Here is a 20,989-nt window from a genome sequence, read left to right as displayed (position 1 = left end):
TTGTTGGGCGCGCGCGAGGTGAGACTGCAGGAATCGGTCCGGTGCTCCGGGGTCCCGAGGTCGTGCCGCTCTCCGTCTCTCGTTTCCCAGTTGCGGTTCAATTCAACGAAAGATCACGTCGGGGTCACCAAATTGAGGGGAAAAACGGTCTGTCTAGTTACTGGACCAGATGAAATGAGACGGAGAGGTAATAAAGTCTGTCGGCACGAGGACCTTGGATTTATTAAGTAAAGTGGCAACGGTTATACAGAGTCATAAAGCGTGAGAGATCGAATATGTCTAAGTCCCTAATCAGCGCTGATGGTTCGTCCGGAGCTTCGCCTCCGTGGAAGGTCTGCTTCAGAAGAAGGTCAAGAGTCCCTGTGTGATACAGTTTTATGCTGTATCCTCCTCTCGATGAGGTGTGTGCGTTTGAGGTGTGTGTGGTTCTGTGTGTTTTTGCTTGGCCTTGGCTCCCAGGCCCTGGGAGAGCTTCGTTACGGGGGAGAGCTCCTCGTGTCTCCGGTGTGATAAATTAAAACGGGGGAGTGCCCCCCCGAAGTGTCTCGTGTGTGATAATTTAATGTGGCTCTCAGGCCCCTGGTATGGGCAGGTGTTTCTCTTGGTTCCTTCTAACGGGGGAGAGCTTCAAAGTGTCTCCTGTGTGATAAATTAATGTGGCTCTCCCGTTCTTGAGGATGACTGGTGCATTGTCTGAGTGTCTACCATTTGCCTGGGAAATGGGGCCTTCGGCTCTGGCCTTGACCTGACTATATATTATCATGTTTGTGTTCGTTGGGTTAGAGCAAGAGTTGACTATATTGTAATGTGTCTGCCATGTGATGTGCTCATCAGGCTAGGGTAGGAGTTAGCTATATTTATAATGTACATGTGATGTACTCAGCAGGTTATTTTGCCCAACAGTGGCGCGCAGACAGTGAGCGATCATCCGAGAGATGACAGAGAAAGAAGTCAGATAAGAGTGAGTAATACAGCGGGAGAAGGCAGATAAGACAGCGGGAGAAGAGTGAGAAGTACAGCGGGAGAAAAGTGAGAAAGATAGCGAGAGAAGAGTCAGTAATACAGCGGTAGAAGAGTGAGAAATACAGCGAGACAGAAAAGAGGCAGACAAAGTGAGCCGGAGACAGAAAAATAACTACACATGGCGCTCTCTAAGAAGAGAACATTGGACAGCGAAAACAGCTTTCAACCCAGAATGGACGGACTCATTCATGTTCATTCTTCCCACTGGAAACACAAAACCAGGTTGTCTCATATGCTCAGAGACAGCGGCACTCATAAAAAAGTGTCAACATGAAACGCCACTATGAGACAAAGCACAACGGTCTGAACTGCGGTCACAGAAAATAAGCAGTCTCAGAGCCCAATATGAACAATCCAACCGGATCCTGACCGATTCATTCACTGCCCAACAACTTAAATGTTCCCTCAGAGTCACTTGGATTTTGGGTCAACACAAAAAGCCAATTACTGATGTAGGGGTCGTCAATGAGTGCAGTAGCTGAAACCTTACTTGAGGGGAAACAGAAAAAAGATCCTTAACAAAATAAAGGAAATACCCATTTCAGCAGACAGCCGAAAAGAAAAGTGAAATTTTAACCCAGGATGTGCTAGCCCAGCTGGATGAAGCCATTCATAAGGTGTGTAGGCTTAGCTGTAGATGAGTTCATTGATGTGTCTGACAATGCTCAGCTGTTAATTCATCTAAGGTTCTTCAACCAAGAAAAGAAAGAGTTCTGTGAAGAGGTGTACCTCCCCTTAAGACCAGTTCAAGAGGAGAGGACATCTACCTGGCCATTAGGTATTTAAACTCCTGGCAGGACAAGCTAGAGCTTAGTTCTCTCACTGAGAAACAGAGAGTGGGGGAGTTGGATAGAAGAGGGAAAGAAAGAGAAGCTAAAACTGTTCAATTGTTAAGATGTGTTGCTATCTGTTTTTGAAATTGGTTGAAACTGTTAAAACATTCACAAAGAAACAGGGGAAACTCAAGCTGCTGCTATACTTTATTTTAGTTTTCAAAATAAAGTATATATTTTATCGATATTTTAAGATTATTATTATATTGATTTTCACCATTTTGATTTTAAATGTAGCCCTTCTTTTCCTTGAAGAAATTAGTTTCAGTTGAGTCAGTTGAACCTCCTTAAATAATACATATCTTCAGTCTTATTCAGTATAATTGTATAAAAGTGACAATAAATATTGTCGAAATGTTATTGAATTGTTCATCCTGACAGTCAGTTGTTGATTACATGCAGACGTTGCTACAACTACTAGGCTACTTCAATATCGCACTGAATCATAACGCAAGTTAGACATTATGATGTTCCGGACCTTTGCCTGAGGACATTTTCTCTAACTGGACCTATTAGAATTTTAGTTGAATACCCCTGATCTAGAGTTACAATACGTAACTATTACGGTGCGACCACACCAAACGCGTTACGCGCCTAACCTGACGCTTGATCATTGTGTGGTGGTTCAACGCTTCCAACGCGGCTAGATGAGCCCGCCCATTTTCTCCCGCTCATTCTCTTTCCAAAGCTCCACAAACATGAAGGTCACCACCATCGCTGCGCTGTTTGAGTTGTGGAAGTTGGAAGAGAGAAATAAACCCAAACACCGTCGTGTTTGGGTGCATGAGATCATGCGTAGGCGCTGGGTGAGTTTCACCACCTCCTCCAGGAACTCCGCCTGGATGACAGCCGGTTCAAGCGGTATTTGCGCTTGACTGTCGCCATGTTCGATGACCTGCGGGTTGGTGCCAGGATCTCCCGTCAGGACACCAACTACAGGCGCTCCATATCAGCGGCGGAGCGCCTGTCCATCTGTCTCCGGTAAGTTGCGGTTTCATAGGCTAATTACTTAATTATCTAAATCAGAACATTCTGTAGTCATATACTATCTGAAAGTGCATTCATCTATTTCCAATGTGCTGTTTATATTTGAGTAGTGACCCATTTATTCAAGCATCGTGCCCTTGGCTCACCCATGGCATAGGCCATTGTAACATGAAAGGCAATATTCATACTCTGTATAACCGTTGCCACTTTACTTAATAAATCCAAGGTCCTCGTGCCGACAGACTTTATTACCTCTCCGTCTCATTTCATCTGGTCCAGTAACTAGACAGACCGTTTTACCCCTCAATTACGTTGTAGATATCTCTAACTGGAGTTATGACTAGTCAAAAGGACGTTGTAGATATCTCTAACTGGAGTTAGGGATAGTCGTAATTGAATTGTAGATATCTATTATCAAGTTGTAGATATCTTGAAATTAATTTTGATTAGAGATATCTAGATATCTTTAACTTTCATTCTGCCTAGGCGAAACTGAATTAAAGATATCTTGAATTCGAGTTTTGACTAGGCGAAATGACGTTTCAGATATCTGTAATGACGTTTCAGATATCTGTAATGACAAATTATAGGACCGTTTACTTTAGGCGGGAGCGGAGCAGCTCCTCGTTCAATCATCATTCACACAATTCACCTGTGTTCACTGATTACATCGCTCACCATGTCAGAGCAGCCGGAGGTCGAGGGAGTCTGGGTTTTTAACCGTCTTTTTAACGCTGCGGCCCGTGCCAGGCAGGAGCTGGCAGCGAGCAATGAGGATTCCCGATTACTCTCTTCAACAAGAAGACTATTTCGCCGTCAAGTTCCTGGAGTTCGGGGTAGCTGTTAAATATATTAACCTATCTTGTTTTTCTTGGTTGACTATCGTTCACAGCCTCATACATATGTAAGTGTAACGTTAATTCAGCTTAGAGTTTAGATCGGGCCCAGAAAATCAAGCCCAACCCGGCCCAAGCCCGTGTATGTTCTGTCCGAGCCTGGCCCGGCCCGACACATTAACTGTAATTATGAGCCCGAGCCCGAGCCCGATTTCAACCCGACATTTTTTTTTTAATACATGTGTAACTTTGTACACATTTGTTACTTAGGCCTATTCTGCTAAATATATATGTAAGGCATAATCTATAGAACGCCGGTCATTATCGGGAAAATAAGCCCCGACAGGGCGAACAGGACACCGTCGCGCAGTGATCAACTGTGTCTTGCTTCGCCCTGAAGGGGCTTATTTTCGATTATGACCGGCGACGTTCTATACATTCTCCCGCTTATTACACGGCTACTTGCCAAAACGAAAAATAACTTCACACGGCGTGTCTTTTTTTAAAATGTATAATTCGTTGCCAGCATTCGTAGTGTTGATCAGCAGAGAAATAGTTTGCCAAAGACGTTGACGAGGCGTTGCTTAGCAACCAAAGACGCAGGGGTTACCGGACCCATGCAAGTGAACGGAGCGTTCAACGCCATTGAGAAGACCCGTGTAATAAAGGCCTATAATATTTCTGTTTATGGCATAGATTTCTCCTCAGATTAGGCCAATAAAGCAATGATAAAAAATAGAATAAAAACACAAATGCTCGATCAAAGGCCCGGCCCGACCCGGCCCGGGCTTTTGATGAATCACAGGGTCAGTCCCTCCCTGCCTGCATGCCTATACACCCCTCAGTACATTCATGTGGATATTTTTATTTAGTATATTATTGTCCATATTATTCATGTCGAATTTAGCCAAGAGTGACTGATGACAGTTATGTATTTGTGTTTACAGGATCTGGTGGCCACAGGGAAAAACTTTTTTGCCAAGCAAAACTTTTCCTCCTTCCAGGGCCAGATAGTGATCTTCTGCCCCCAACAAAAACACTTGCTGAAATGGCTGAACTTGGATTAGGTAATGTAAGATTGAAGCACATAAGAATTGAGTGTTATTTACTTTAACACCTTATTATCCAACCTTCTTGCCAAGAAAACTATGGAACAAGCTTTTTTGAATTCTATGTTAACTTTACCCTGTCTGGCCCCATTTGTTACACTGTCTATGCATTGGGAAACATTGAACTGTTAAAATACATTTAGCATTTGTTTTAAAGAAATATTGTAGAGCTGTTTACTCTTTAATGCATTTTCATAAAAGTTTCCATGTAGCCATTTTAATATATACACCTATGCCCTTCCAACACTTTGTCATGCCAAGGCATCATTTTTTAAAGTGTCCAGGAATATCACCCAATGAATCATTTTGCATCAGCTATCTAAAGTTAGTCAATGGTGGTTATGCTTAGTGTGAGGATCTGGGTGGTGCATTCAGAGGCTCAGCTACATCATATGTTAATGTTCTTTCACATATTGGCCCTCATTTATCAAACGAGCGTACGACAGAAAACGTGCGTAAAATGGACGTACGCTCATTTCAACGTTGAGCTTGGCATTTATCAATTTGAACGTGAGCGCAGGCTGCGATGAAATCTCACGACAGGTCTGAGCTCGTGTACGCAAGTTTTTTTGGCGCAACATACAGGTATTTCAATGACGAATAGTGCAGCACAATTAGCTCATGTTCAACATCTGTATTCATTACTAAATAAATTTGAATTAGCCCAGCCGTTCAAACAATTACAATCAAGTCAGGCCTAATTAAAAACAGCATTGCTATGAAAATAATTAGAATGTGACAGGTGAAATGTTCATTCAGCTGTCTATTAACAGGAGCTTTGCCAAATAGGTGGTCGTGTCTCAGTGATGGCAGATCTGGCTCTGTTAAGGACCTCAACGCACAGACGAGAGAGTTTTTCGAGACCGCGCCGATTCTTTTAAGGAGGGCGATGAATGGCTCTTGAGTCGTTTTCGTCTCCCAAGGCATCTCCTGATGGAGCTATGCAATGCTTTGGAGCCACAGTTAAGGCGAGAAACTAGGCGATCAAACGCAATACCTGTGCAGGTTTGCTCTACCTTGGGATTTTTGGCCACCGGGATCTTGCAGCGGGAGATCGGGGACAGGTCTGCTATTTCCCAGCCAAGTATTAGCCGAACCATGCCAGCAGTTTTGGCAGCTATAATGTCCCTCTCCAAACGTTATATTAAATTCCCATATAATAACAATCAGCAAACTGGAATCAAACGGGATTTTTATGCTATTGCTAGGTTTCCAAATATGATTCGTGCGGTTGATTGTAGGTACCCATGTGCGTATGAACCATCTATTAATGATTAAGCGTACATCAACCGCAAAAGCTACCATTCAGTTAATGTTCCGATTATTTGCGATGCCAGAATGTCAATCCTGAACATGGTAGCCCGATGGCCTGGGGGCATGCACGATTCTTTTATTTTCCAAAATAGCAACGTTGGGCATCGTCTACATCAGGGCGCACTACATGGTCAGAGTCATCTCGGTGAGTTACGCTGCAGTCGCACTGCACCGGCCTCCTCCCGTTTCTTGCTTGGCCGGCTACACAGCCGCAACACGTTTTTTGGTGCTGAGCTTCATGTCGGACCATTTTTTCTTCACCTTATTCGGAATTAACGGAATGCAAACAATAGCATATATGTGAAATGTTTTAAGCTGGATAACAGAAGTTGTACATTTAATTTATTATTTAATTAATTTAATTAACAAACCTCTTCCGTAGCCCGACGAACATTGGAAACACGATTCACTGCAACAGTTATTTCCTTCCATATAGCATTCTTTTGCTGGCCTTTAATGCCAGCTTTTAGGCTACCAAATAAAACCAGACGGTTCGCATCCACCAGTGACCCGAGCGTCTCCATTTGGGTCTCGGAAAAATTCCTCTATTTTACCGTTGGACGTTTCTCCATGTCGTAAAAGTTAGGGGCGAGACTTCTGAAGACGTGCTTTTATATGGGCGTGTTACGTTAATTACGATCGATCTCAGCCGCCGTATTTATCAACACCAAGATCCTTCGTACGCTGGGATTGGTGTGATACGAAGGTTTCGTAAATCTCACGTGGGTCCTATCGTAAGATGAATAATGCGTTCAGATTTGCGCTCATTTCTACGTTCGTTTGATAAATGAGGGCCATTATGTTCAGAGGCTCAACTGTGTGATGCCCTTGGGAGTGAAACCAGGCTCTTTCTTTTCATATGCACATTTTGTTTAGCTTTAAACTTTGTAGAAGCACAACTTATCATAGGTTAACTGTGGCAGTCATACAGGTCTACGTTGGTGGTTGGCAACACTATGATTATCTCTGAAAATATGACAACACAGTTTGGAAGCTTTGGTTTGTGAAATTTATCGTCTTTGAAACTGTCTTCTCGAACATTGTAGGAGTCCGGGCAAGATCGATAAGAACAGTTTGCTAGGATTCCTGAAATATCTTGTGTATATTATTAGCAACGAATGGCTGTTATTTTGCCACCAGAAACGGATTATACTGATGTTTACATTTCCATTTTTAGGAGAACCTGTGCAAGATTCAGCAGACAGCGGCACAAACTCAAAGATTGGGTTAAACTGGAGTCTAGCGGAATTAAACAGCTTTGTTTGTCACAGCTACCCTCGCATAAGCTTAAATTTGGTTGGGTTTGAATTAGCAAGAACAGGCAAAGGACGCAAAATCAAGATATTGAATGTTAGTTCTGTGAGGGAACTAAAAACAGCTGTTGGCAAAAGCAGACTTTACATCGTGACACGAGCCACTGTCTTGCAGGTATGGAATTATATACACAGGGATTTATCATACTACACTACAGTGCTGAAGTTAGTTTCACCTTCGTAACCTATTATTTTGAGGTTCTTGTAAATAGGCTGTTTGTGATTTTTACCTTGACAGTTATAATAATAATATACTACAATCAAATGTGTTAACTGTAATGTCTGCCTGTAACTGAAGTTACCCTCTCTGACCTCAGGAAACCTCACCACCCTCAGCCATGTCCCAGAATTCATTCCCACCACTCTCTGCAGCTCCAGCAGCAGATGAGACCTCACAGGTGGCTAAGGAAAATGTGGTTTCAGATCAGTTCTGTATTAAAATGATTGCACATCTAAGTTCACTATGCACTTTGTAGCGATGAGTGTCAAATATAAACAGTGTTTTTTTGTCTTTTTCTAATATGTATTAAAATGTATTTATTTAAACTGTGATGTTTGAGCAGTTACATTACCTAGGCAAACAGTTTTTGTACTGATGTATTTTTTTCTAATGATGTATTTTGTTTCCACTAAGAGTGTGTGTTGAAGGAGAAATCATTTGGATTTTCTGTGTACTACCAGGTGGCATCCACATCCTCTGCCATATCCATGGATTCATTCCCACCACTCTCAATTGCTCCAGTACAAGATGAGACCGCCCCTTTGGCTGAGAGTACCCAAGCTCAAAGTGTGGTTGCAAATCAGGTAACACATTTTGACATTATAGAATCTATTCTAAGTATTTGTTCAATGTATGTATATGTACTATTTGATGGTGATTTGTGAGAAATGCCATTTTTGATGTTTTACTTTAGGCTCTTCAAGAATGGCGAGCAATACGTTCCCAGCAAGACCAGGAATATAATGAAAATGTGTTGGTGGATCAGGAGAAGGTAATATTTCCAAGTTATTATTTTGTATGTTTTACATGCTATAACAGAATGCATAAATACTTTTAATGTGGTCTTTTAATAGGAGAGGAAGAAACTAGCCTCAGGCCTGTGAGGAAAGGCGTCAAAAGGTTTGTTTGTAATATTAGTTTGATAAATGAACTAGCCAAAGATTCATTAGATTTTTCTTTTTAATGAGAGCAATAACATTTCAGGCTATTGAAGCAAGACGTCAGCGTCTATCTGCATGTGAGGTACCCTCTGATGGGGTGTGGATCAAATTTAAATATCCAGATGGACACATCAGCATGAGGAAATTCAGCTTGTCTGAGCCAATTCAGGGGATGTGTGTTCAGCTTGAGAAAATATCAAGTGTATTCGCAGTGGGTTGTAAAATGTCACTGGTGTAACACTGTTTCACATCTTTTTAGGCCGTGTTTGCATTTGTGGGACAAGATGATGGTGCCAGTGAAATCTTTGTGGTACAAGAAGCCACATCATCAAGATCAATTGAGAGCAGTTCTGCCGGGTCAATAATCGATCATGGCATAAAACCATCCTCAACGCTATACGTACTTTGGTTTTCAAATCAGCATGTACAGGTAAATGTATATTGCATTGTATTTCCTGTCTCAAACGGAAAAAAAGATTGTGTTTTGTTTTGTGCAAGCTCATGCATGTTTTTCTTCAGGAAATTCTCTCGGGTCAATGAAATGATGGCGCTTATGCCCTAAACCATACGTCTCCTGTTCAGTCGTCGCTGTCTGAGCCCTCCACCCAGCCAAGTATCTCTGTGTCCTCCACCCACTCACTGCTGTCTGAGCCCTCTCTCCAGCCACTGCCATCTGAGAACTCTATCCAGCCATCGCTCACTCTGATCTCACAACCGCAAGAAATCCTGACTGTTGAAGAACCATCACTCCCTCCTTCACCTGCCCAGGAACCAATCATTCATCTTGACGAACAAGAGACAGTTTCACAAAATCAGTCTCCTGTATCAACACATCATCTTGGAGGACCTGTGGATGAGTAGGTTTTTCGCATTAACTTGACACTGATGTTTTTGGTGTATGTAAATATTACATTTTCTATACCATATAAAGGACTAGCACTAAACCAAAGTCAGTGTGATGCTTATATCCTATAACATTTAATCAGGTGGTTAAAACCGTTATAAAATATGGTACATATTTGGCATATGAATAAAATGTATGAACTTCTTTGGTTGCACGATTGATCTACAGACCATATTGAAAAAACTGGTAAGCAAAGTAGATGACAACTTCTCTCCAACAAGCAACCAAATAAATATGTGCCGGGACAATGTTTTACTATGTAGCCTGCGGGCGTTTAAACGGAAGTCCTTCGACCCTGAAGCAAAACTGTATGTTGTCTTTGTGGATGAAGATGACAATGGTGAAGGGGCAGTTGACGAAGGCGGCCCGACCAGAGAGTACCTAAGGCTGTTGATGAGGGCCGTCCACCAATCAAACATCTTTGATGGACATAAGAAAGGCCGGCAGTTGCGTCTTGATACTCAAGGTAAGGAAGCCCAAATTCTTAGGGCTGTCTTCATTCAACACGCAGAATTCTAGAAATGTATACACAGAAACCCATTTAAAAATTATTGCACTCACATATTTCTCCGGTCTTGATTTATTGTGTTTTTTTTGTGTTCATTTTAGCTTTACAGAGTAAACTGTACACCTGGGTGGGGAAAATGATTGCTGTGTGCGTCATTCATGGAGGAGTTGGTCCACATTTCTATTGGGAAAGGCTTTTCCAGCAAATCTGTGGAGTAGAAACGACCCCGGCCACGGTCGATGAAGTTGGCGACCATACTTTTAGGCAGCAGTTGATGAAAGTAAGCAGGAGAAAGGTGTTATACATCGAGTGTACAGTCTACTGTGACATAGCCCTCCAGTTGCTTTCTATTAAATTTCTATTTATGAAACGCTTCCTTTCATAGTGTACAACTATTGACATTTAATTTATATAGGGAAGGTGTCCTTATAAGACAATTTTGGATTGTAGACTCCTGCACATTTTAATTATCCTTGTATTTATGTGCCACTCACTATCTTTCATTCTGTATTTTTGTCTTCTTTCTGTCTATTTGTCTTTCTTTTCTTTTTAGATACAGGAAGCAACAACAGTCAGAGAGGCAAACGACACAATTACAGAGGCAGCAGATAGTCTCAATATTGTAGGGGCCTTGAGACATGTGTCCAGCCTTGAAGAGAAGGACTCCCTTGTCAAGTCAGCTGCTGACTTCTTTGTAAACGGCAGATTGGCGACTGCCATGGACCAGTAAGTAATTGCCTCACCTGTCTTATCTGTCCGAAAAATGTAACTGTCAATAGCCCAGGACAACTCACACTATGGCACATGTTTTCATAGGTTTGCTGATGGGTTACAAACCCTTGGATTACTCCAAGAGATTAGGGAGAATCCGGCAGTATTCTTCCACTTCTTTGTAAATGAGGAAATTCCCCTTCAGGCAAAGGACCTGTGCAAGCTATTTGTTGTAGACTTCAGTGCAAGGCAGCAACCGGAGAAACCGTGAAAATGCAACCATCTGCTTCTGGCGTGACTGGTTGATTGACGTAGAAGGTATACTAATTATTCTACCAGTTACAATATTGTACGTGAAAACATTTATTTATTTTAAATTAAGAACTTTTCTCCAATTCCATCAAGGTGTGAAAGGCATCACTTAATCACTGTTTCTCACCACTTTCTTGTGTTACAGAAGGAGAATGCAGTCCAGTCACCCTTGAGAGGGTATTGGAATTTTCATCTGGAGCCTCTAAAGTCCCTCCACTGGGATTTCCATACCTTCCTCAAATCCAGTTCATTCATGAAGACAACCGAATCTTCCCTGAAGCAAACTCCTGTATTATTATATTACGCCTGCCGCTGCATTCTTCTTGGTCTTGCATAATGTTGTTTGTTTTCCATTCATTGCAGGTTGTTAGAGGGCATGCCTCTATTGTTCCAATTGATCAACTCATACACACTCATATGCTCTCACTCATACACCCTCTTTCTCACACTCATACGCTCTCACTCATACATACTCTCTCTCACACTCATACGCTCTCACTCATACACACTCTCTCTCACACTCATACGCTCTCACTCATACACACTCTCTCTCACACTCATACACATACGCTCTCACATACTCGTACACACTCTCACACTCAGGCAAACGTTGATCCATTCTTTAAATTGGTTTAGAATGTGTTAAGTTATTTTTTATTTTTTATTTTGAAAATATTTTATTTAGGTTTTGAATAGCTCTAATAGCTCTAGTATTGCCCCACTTAACAAATGGCTTTGTTCAGGTCTTTTAAGTTCACCTTCACTTTTAATTACGTGGTACTGTTAATCTGTTATGTCCAATTTCATGCACTTTTAAATATTCACTTTAGATCAGCGGTTCCTCAAAGTGTGGGGCGCGCCCCATTGGTGGGGAATAGAGACGTGACAGGTGGGGCGCGAAAAACGGGTGGAAATTTCACTAGCCGTGTTTACATCGACACTTCTCCGAATTGATTTCTAATCGGAAAAGACCTATTCCTAACATGCAATCTGAATGTACTATATGGAAATTACAAAAGTGGTAAGCATACGTTCGTATGTCTCTTACGCACAACCGTTGTTAGTCTGGGTTTATGAAATAGTCCGCCAAACACATTGAGGTTGCTTAGCAACAATGGTTGGGATGGTTAGCAGGCTGGTGTGGGCAATAACACAAGATGGGTACATTTGTGACACGGACCTCAAAAGTTGTCCATCCATACAATAATAATGAGGGTTGCGCCAGATGCGCGCTGGACGCACTGTCATTCACAGGGCAGCTCAGCCCTGAACTAAATTAGGTTTTGACAGAAGTTGTGAGCGTGGTAAATTTTATCAAAATCCGACCATTAAAGGCGCGACTGTTCTCTGCACTTTGTGAGGAAATGGGAGCTGATCACACATCTGTGCTGTTTAGTCCATCACCTCTGTAAAATAAACTTAAAGCTTGCAAAATACTTCAGTTAGGACTACCTAAATGTGTGTTCTGAACAATGGAGAAGAGTAGGATAAACTATGAGTTATCTGACTCCATTAAGAACAGTTACCAATTAACTTAAATGTAACCAGGTAAACCAAATTAAACAAATCAAGTTACATTTAATGTAAAACAAGATGAAACAAAGCACATCGAATGCACATCGTGTACATCGAATACAAAACCAAAATAGAGAAAGAGGGAAAGAAAGGGAGAGTGTGTCAGAGAGAGCCACACACATTCCCGCAGAGGCCAATAAAGAAGAGACAAGACCAAGGACTTCAGGGACAGTTTTTCAAAAGTAATGTGATTTATACAAATCTGGTATTTTTCTCAGGCTAGGGTAGTGCGCATCCATCCAGCTGACTTATGATTGGTCAACTGATGTGTGACTGAGGTGTGAAGTTCAATTTAACACAATGTACATAATACATAGGCCACAACTTTGCATATGCTTAAGATTGCCATACAACCATAAGACTACTGTCCACAAGGATTAATTCAAGACCAAATATCAGTATGCTACATTCATAAATACACTAGCAGATAATTTCAGTATCACAACTATAACTTCTTTGTCTTTGACTCTGAGGTGTCAATGGGGTGTGCTTATTAGATTAGGCTGGCCACGCCACCTGGGTAGCCATTACAACGAGTCGTTGTAATGAGTTTGTGTGAATGGCTCAGATGTCTTCCAGACAAAGTTAGAGTGCATTAATTACATTCCTACAGTGGTCATCATGTACAAGAGTAAAATAGGAAATATGCAATTTACCTGTCTCTACCTTCTGAATTACACAGAATGAACCACCCTCATTCACACACACACACACACACACACACACACACACACACACACACACACACACACACACACACACACACACACACACACACACACACACACACACACACACACACACACGCACGCACACACACCAAATATGAGAAAAGGGAACAGAAAAGATAATCTGCATAGCTGAGCCTTGTTTCAGGTAGCTGGTTTTGAGGCAACCCCGAGTTTGTTCGCTCTGAGTTAGTGGAAACTCTGGGTTTTCCGTTTCAGGTAGCAGGTTCAGCGCAACCGAGAGTTAGTTGCTGCGGCAACATACGCCGTGGACCTAATCTGCTCGGGAGGTGGTTAGACCTACTCTGAGTTTGTAGTCTATAAGGCTGAAGGCAGCTCTCCGACAGAAGGAAGTGTTAAAAATGGCATGTCCTTTTCTACGAGAGCCTGTGGACGTAGAGGCTGCGATCCTCAGAAGGAATCTCCGTGAGGAACGATTATTAAGACCCCGGTTGGATATACTTTATTTTCCTGGTAATTGTCTTCACGAGCGCTATCGTTTTTCAGCGCAATCTATCATTTATTTAGACCACCTTCTCAGCCCCCATGTTAACTGTCAAACGCACCGGGGGCATGCTTTAAGTTTATTTATTATTTTTGTATCGCAATTAACGCATGTGCAGAATGATCCGCCCCGTGCATCCCACCCGCTCTGTACTACAGTCACTTCAATGTTGTGGCTTTCCCATGATCAGAGTAGCTGACTAACCACGGACCTATAACTGCTGCAAGTCAAGAAACTCATTTTAAGAATGCAAGGCAGAAAAGACCCTGGTACTGCTTTTTTTTTTTTTTTAAGTCAGAACCTATGCCCTTATCCTGTGGCGTCCCACAGGGATCGATTCTCGGCCCTCTTCTGTTTAACTTATACATGCTCCCCCTTGGCGCGCTCATCAAACAGCATTCCATCTCTTATCACTCCTATGCTGATGATACCCAAATCTATCTGTCTTTATCTCCTGATGATCTCTCCCCCATGGACTCTCTCTATCAGTGTTTCACTGATATCAACACCTGGATGTCCCAAAATTTCTTACAGCTAAACACTGAGAAAACAGAGGTGATAACTTTTGGTAAGGAGAACCAAAGAAATAAGCTTGCTGTTCAACTTAATACAAAGAGTTTTAAGGCAGTTGATTCTGTTAGAAACCTAGGAGTGATTCTTGACAGTGACCTAACTTTTAGCAGCCACATCAAGTCAGTCACTAAATCTGCTTTTTATCACTTAAAAAATATTTCTAAACTGAAAAAATGTTTTTCATATGTCGACCAAGAAAAACTTATTCATGCCTTTATTACTAGTAGGGTCGACTACTGCAATGGTCTTTTCACCGGCCTACCTCAAAAAACAATTAAACACCTTCAAATTATTCGAAACGCTGCAGCCAGGTTACTTACACAAACAAAGAAAAGAGATCATATAACACCCGTACTAAGGTTCCTACACTGGTTACCAGTATCATTTAGAATTGATTTTAAAGTTTTATTACTTGTTTTTAAATGTCTTCAAAACCAGGGACCCCTTTATCTTAAAAATATGCTCAGAATCTACTGCCCTACCAGATCTCTTAGATCTGGAGAGCTTTGTATGCTGGTTCAACCCTCTGCCCGTACTAAGCAGGGCGAGGCTGCCTTTAGTAACTATGCGGTCCGTTTGTGGAACCAACTACCTCTGGATATTAAAACAGCCCCCACTGTTGCCACTTTTAAAACCAAACTAAAAACGAAATTGTTCAGAGATGCCTTAATTAACATGTTCTCTATGATTGTATGTTTTTACTTACATTACTACATTTTAATTGTAACTCTTATTATTCTTATCTACTTGCTACTATTATTGCTTTTGTAACTTCTATTTGTATGCAAGGACCATCCTTTTTTTTTTTGACTTGTGAAGCACATTGGGTTGCCTTGTTGTATGAAATGTGCTATACAAATAAACCTGCCTTGCCTTGCCTTGCCTTTTAACCAGATGCTGTTCTTCTCTACATGCACATGCTCAGCATAATCGTCTGCATTGTTCACTGAAGTAAAACCATTTGAGTAAACTGTTCAACAAAATAACTTGTCCCACCACAGCCCGTGTTCTAATAAAGAAAATCTACCTATTATGAGGATTTTTTTATTTCCTGAAAGCACAAAAAAAAAAAAGTCATTTATATTGGGTATGTTTTTAGAGCAGGGAACAGAAGCCTATCCCAGTTTGCACCTCACCCACCGATAACTTATGTTCCAAAATTTGGATCTCCAAAGCATCCTTTTGCATCTTTTGAATTGTTACAATTGCATGGAGGTTGGTGAGGGCATCTGGTTCAAGTAGGGCGATGACGCCATCAGTAACTGGAAGAAGATGATTAGACAGTGCAATTATTACTTGAGCCAGAATATTGCCCCATCTAATTTGCAACGCGCTGGGTTGCGTGTACATATTTAATTATTTTGAATAACCAACCTCTTATACTGTAAAGGCACTTCTATCCTGGGGGGTGGGGGGGATCAGAGGAGCTCCCCCCAGGGATGCCCTCAGCCACAGGACGCATACTCTGTTGGCTTAGGGCCATCTCCTCAGCCTCTGTGAGGGCTGCAGGTGGTGGACCCCCTCCAGTCTGCCGGGCCTCTGCATTTTTTCGATTTGCTAACATGGAGGAAAATGTTACCCTAATATTCAGTAAGCGCTATTTTGAAGACACATATATTTATAATGCATTTTGCCTAGGTGTAGCCTTCTAATATATTTAAATCCTATTAAATATTGGCAGTGTTGGGGTGGCTGGGAAATGTAGGCCTACTACTTACATTTACTGCTTAAATATAGTATACAAATATATAATACATGTTGAACATAGCTGTTAAATTAGGTAGAGCAGGCAAAACAGCACAATTGATTTGATTTCAATTAAACATTAGTTTACCGGTTTAAACTATATTTTTGTACTTCATTTGCTGCCAAGTCCTCGTGGGGCAACTCGGGGTTGCGTAAATTGACAAACACACACACACACACACACACACACACACACACACACACACACACACACACACACACACACACACACACACACACAATTTACATATTGAATAAGTGGAAGATATTAAACTTTCCTAATTTATTTGACTCACGCATTGACTTGTTCAGCTATTTCCTGCCAAGCTCTCTCTCTCGCTGCCGCGGCGGTATTGCTTTTTTTTGTTAAAATGGGTAACTGCTCGGCATACACGTTCATTAGAATTTCCAATTCCGTGGGGGAAAAGTAAGTGGATCTACGCTTTTGGTCCATGTTTGATCATGTTATCAGAGATCCATTGATGATGGCTCTTCATAGTCAACAGGCACGCCCTCAACCCAGAGTGAACATACTCAGAGTTGATTAACCCAACGCTGATCACCTGTTCTGAAACCGAAAACCCAGAGTTGCTTTTCAACCCTGAACTCTGAGTCAACCAACTCAGAGCGCAGGATTAAACTCAGAGTATGTTAAACCAGCTACCTGAAACAGGTTTCTGTTGACTGTAGTCCCTGCGACACATTTTCAAATACGCACACAGTTGAGGCCTGATTTGGCCAATTTATTGTGTTGGTAACTTCACTCATAAATCTTTCTACAGTCAAGTATGCATTGAGACAAATACGATAAAATGTCAATATAATATGTGCAACCTTTTATGTGTGGTTGTTCAAGACACACTGAAGGCATGGTGCCACCATAGGTTTGCAGAGAACTATATACAATATACACACTGAAAGCATGATGCCACCATAGGTTTTGCAGAGAACTATATACAATATACACTTAAAAGGGGTGGGGTGGTGGTGTGGGGTTGTGAGGGCCGCTGTAACCCATGGGGTGGAGTCCTGTCTCCATGGGAGGAGAGGGGGTGGAGTCCAGTCACCAAGGGAGGAGGGGGTGGAGTCCTGTCTCCAAGGGAGGAGGGGGTGGAGTCCTATCTCCAAGGAAGGAGGGGGTGGAGTCCAGTCACCAAGGGAGGAGGGGGTGGAGTCCTGTCTCCAAGGGAAGAGGGGGTGGAGTCCTGTCTCCAAGGGAGGAGGGGGTGGAGTCCTGTCTCCAAGGGAGGAGAGGGGGTGGAGTCCTGTCTCCAAGGGAGGAGAGGGGGTGGAGTCCTGTCTCCAAGGGAGGAGAGGGGGTGGAGTCCTGTCTCCAAGGGAGGAGGGGGTGGAGTCCTGTCTCCAAGGGAGGAGGTGGGGTGGAGTCCTGTCTCCAAGGGAGGAGGGGGTGGAGTCCTGTCTCCAAGGGAGGAGAGGGGGTGGAGTCCTGTCTCCAAGGGAGGAGAGGGGGTGGAGTCCTGTCTCCACGGGAGGAGAGGGGGTGGAGTCCTGTCTCCAAGGGAGGAGGGGGTGGAGTCCTTTCTTAAAGCCTGGATAATATATGCAACCAATAAAATGTTGTCTCTTGGCTTGGTATTGGACTATACCTGATCAGTTTGCAAAATTCTGATAATTGCAGTACAGCAAGCCTGATATTTTATCTTCAAATCAGAAATGTGTTGGATTGCATTGTGCTCAGATGTTTGTTGTTGCTGAGTGAGGATGAGTTGAGGTGGCTCTACCCTTACAGCTGGGAACTCTTCCTCATCAAGTGTAGGCAGTGTTTGAATTCCGTACTGCGCTAGGATGGCCTCAATGTTTTGGTAGCTGTAGGGATTTTCCCCAAACACATTGTTGACAGCTGTGCTGTCTGTTGCAATATTTCTGAGCATGCCCTCTAGTCTAAACTGCTCCAGTCTGTTTTGAATCTCCGGAAGATAAACAATATGCAGTGATAGTCTGTGGACATCATTATCTGGGTTTAGAACCTCTGAATCCTCTAAGGCATTGGTTCTCAAAATGCGGCCCGCGGGCCAATGGCGGCCTGCAGAAACATACCTGGCGGCCCGCAATGACATACAGATGTAAGTTAAAAATATATATATATTGTAATCTATATATTTTTTAATTATTATATCAATATTAATTTCAACAAAAATAAATGAATATAAAGAGAAAAGTCGACTATCTAGCTTTCAATTAAATCCTGTTACATTTGTTAGTTCTAATCCGACTGTACAATACTTTGAAAGGATGAACCTCAGTTTCGTGATTTAGACCTCACTTGACCTCACTCCCAGAGGTCCACGGTGCAATGTTTCTTTTCACCACTGTGATGCTGACGGCGTTTCCCGCCTAATCTTTTTTCCTTTGGCGGCCCTCAGTCAAATTCTGGGTTCCTAAATTGGCCCTCAGCTGTCAAAACTTTGAGAACCCCTGCTCTAAGGAGTAGAACATTAGGTAAAAGTGCTGCATCACATGCAAAAATACATCACGCCAAAGGCGTTCAATTCTCTGATTGTGAACTGATCGTCCGGTTATGAAACCTCTGTGTTCAAGTCCTTGAACTAGATGCATGAACAAAACCACAAGAGCGTGTTACTCGGCTAAATGGGCGGCTTTCCAGAAATGGTGCACGGAGAGGGGTTGTGATCCCATCTCCTGCCCTTTGCTGCGTGTGCTCTCTTTCCTCCAGACACTGATGGAAAGAGGGCTGGCCTTTAGCACGGTTAAGACGTACGCGGCTGCCGTTTCATCATGCCACGAAGGCTTCGGGGATAAAACTGTTTTTAGTCACCCCTTAATGAAGCGCTTCCTAAAAGGTGTGAGGAGAGAGAGATCCGTGACGCGCGCTCTCACTCCAGAATGGGATTTAACAGAGGTGCTGCGCGCACTGGTTAAAGCCCCATTTGAGCCTCTTGACCGGGTGCCCCTCAAGTTTGTGTCAGCCAAGACAGCTTTGCTTGCACCATGAGTCACAAACGCTCTGGTGGAGCTTAACTGTGTGGGGAGAAAACAGCCGTCTTTAGTAAAGAGGTGTGTTTCGCCGTCACGCGCTTCTCCCTCGCCCCGCAATTGTCGCCGGCGAATGTGGGGCGGGGCGCCCGCTGCCCAAGGCTTTTGCAGGCCGCTCACCGCGGCCTGCGATGGAGGTGGGCGGGGCTGGTAAGCCGGGCGGGGTTGCCTTTTAAAAAGCAATTAAAAGCTGGCTCGATCGATTATACGAGGTTTATAGACGGTCTGTCCATATGTAGTGGGAGACGCGTGTGAAACAGTTATGGCCGAGCCGATAGGCTCCGGCGCTAACTGGGGTGCGTGGAAGAAACAGCCGTCTTTAATAAAGAGGTGGGTGGCTCTTAAAAGAGCCGTTGTTTCCTCGCGTCACACGCTTCTCCCTCGCCCCATCACAGCCGGCGCTTGTGGGGCGGGGCATTGCCCCATGGGCCCGTTGCCTGGGGCCCTTGCTGGCCGCTCGCCGCAGGCTGAGACTGAGGCGGGCGGGGCTTGTAAGCCGGGCGAGGCTGGTAAGCCGGGGGGCCAGAAAGAGGAGCTGCCGGCGGCGCCGTGACCGTGGCTGACGGCCTATGGCGGCGCAGGAACCCGGGGCGGAGCGCTGATGCCGGGGTGGAGGGCGGGAGACGTGTCTCCGGAACTTCTCCGCCTCCTCGGACGCAGCCTGCATCTCGTCCACCAGGGACGACAGGCGAGGCCCGAATAGCCCGTCCGGGCTGATGGGACACTCCGATGCTATTCATGACAGCCTCCTGCTGCATCATGCACTGATGCGCCCTGTCTGTCAGCTTCGCCGTCAGCTGGTCTTTGGGAGTGGGGCGGAGGCCGCCGAGCCCCGGCTTCACTCCAAAGGCAGCCCACAGAGCGGGATCCAGCGGCGGTACCGCCCTGTAACCCCGGTCCGTCAGACCCTCCGCCTTCGGGACCTTGATGAACGTCTTCACCGGGGCTCCGAGCTTCCCGGGCACCGCCGCAGCCCCAGTATGGGCTGATGGCGGGAAACATCGGCCAGATCGGGTCGAGACGGGCGCCTTACAATGCCGACACAGGCAGAGCGGCGAGAGCGCCAAAAGGGCATGTTCATGCCCCAGGCAGCCCTCGCACACTTCATGGCCGTCATGAGGCAAGATGTAACCCGTGTTACATTGCTTGCAGATGGTGACCGTCCTGGAGTCCATGTTCGTATCTTCCAGTATGCTAGGAACGCTGAAGAAAACGGGAGCAGAACGTCCGCCGGCGCCCGACTATACCTGCGAAATGCGGACGTCGTTGAGGCACGCGCTGTTGGTGGGCGGGAATTACAAATTTTTCAGTGCTACGGCTCACGCCTAGGGATAACCCAATAGCGATAGCCTTAAAAGGCGAAGCCTATACGACATAGAACTGGGGACTGCCAAGAAGGGAGTCGATGCTCTGTTTATAATTGATGCTCTGTTTATAAAAGAGCATCAACTCGCTTAGGCCATGACGTTCACCCAGCCCTTCCTCTGGAGCAACCGCTGCCGTGTGAATAAGAGCCGATGGAGGACATCGCAGCTTCGGTGGTGATGACAGAACATGATTTTGGTTCTGCTCTTAAACCAGGTTTGTCAGTGTTTGTTAGTGTTCTGAAATATTGGCCTACTTGTACCCCATACTGTTCTTAAACCACCTACCTTACAGGATGTGCTACCTATGGTTTAATCACAGAATGGGCTCTTAGTAGGTTATACCGAGGAGGTAGGTCAACTTTTCAGAACTCGGGCACAAAATGTTTAGTCTTATTGATGTCCCAGCATTTGACCAAACCACCATGTGAAAAGCTTCATCACAAGTACAAATGTTGCATTTTATATCCTA

General features: G+C 43.9%; 1 protein-coding gene across 1 annotated transcript; it reads left to right on the top strand.

The window, feature by feature from the left end:
* The first annotated feature begins 2,739 nt into the window (after positions 1-2,739).
* Positions 2,740-11,210, top strand: LOC130391705 (G2/M phase-specific E3 ubiquitin-protein ligase-like). The gene is made up of 6 exons (XM_056601959.1): positions 2,740-2,837; positions 9,744-9,946; positions 10,090-10,268; positions 10,542-10,714; positions 10,805-11,017; positions 11,157-11,210. The coding sequence occupies exons 1-5, from the start codon at positions 2,740-2,742 to the stop codon at positions 10,968-10,970; spliced, it is 819 nt and encodes a 272-aa protein (XP_056457934.1). The 3' UTR covers positions 10,971-11,017; positions 11,157-11,210.
* Positions 11,211-20,989: the final 9,779 nt, after the last annotated feature.

Source organism: Gadus chalcogrammus, chromosome 1, assembly GCF_026213295.1.
Source record: "Gadus chalcogrammus isolate NIFS_2021 chromosome 1, NIFS_Gcha_1.0, whole genome shotgun sequence".
Taxonomy (NCBI): domain Eukaryota; kingdom Metazoa; phylum Chordata; class Actinopteri; order Gadiformes; family Gadidae; genus Gadus; species Gadus chalcogrammus.
The sequence above is the reverse complement of the archived record's forward strand: the minus strand, read 5'-3'. Positions and strand labels throughout refer to the sequence as shown.

Bases quoted from the DNA above. Each gene is read 5' to 3' on its own strand.
- LOC130391705 (XM_056601959.1), top strand. From the start codon at position 2,740: ATGTTCGATGACCTGCGGGTTGGTGCCAGGATCTCCCGTCAGGACACC. The intron at 2,838-9,743 runs GTAAGTTGCGGT...TTTACTATGTAG, and splicing joins CGCCTGTCCATCTGTCTCCG to CCTGCGGGCGTTTAAACGGA. The intron at 9,947-10,089 runs GTAAGGAAGCCC...TGTTCATTTTAG, and splicing joins GTTGCGTCTTGATACTCAAG to CTTTACAGAGTAAACTGTAC.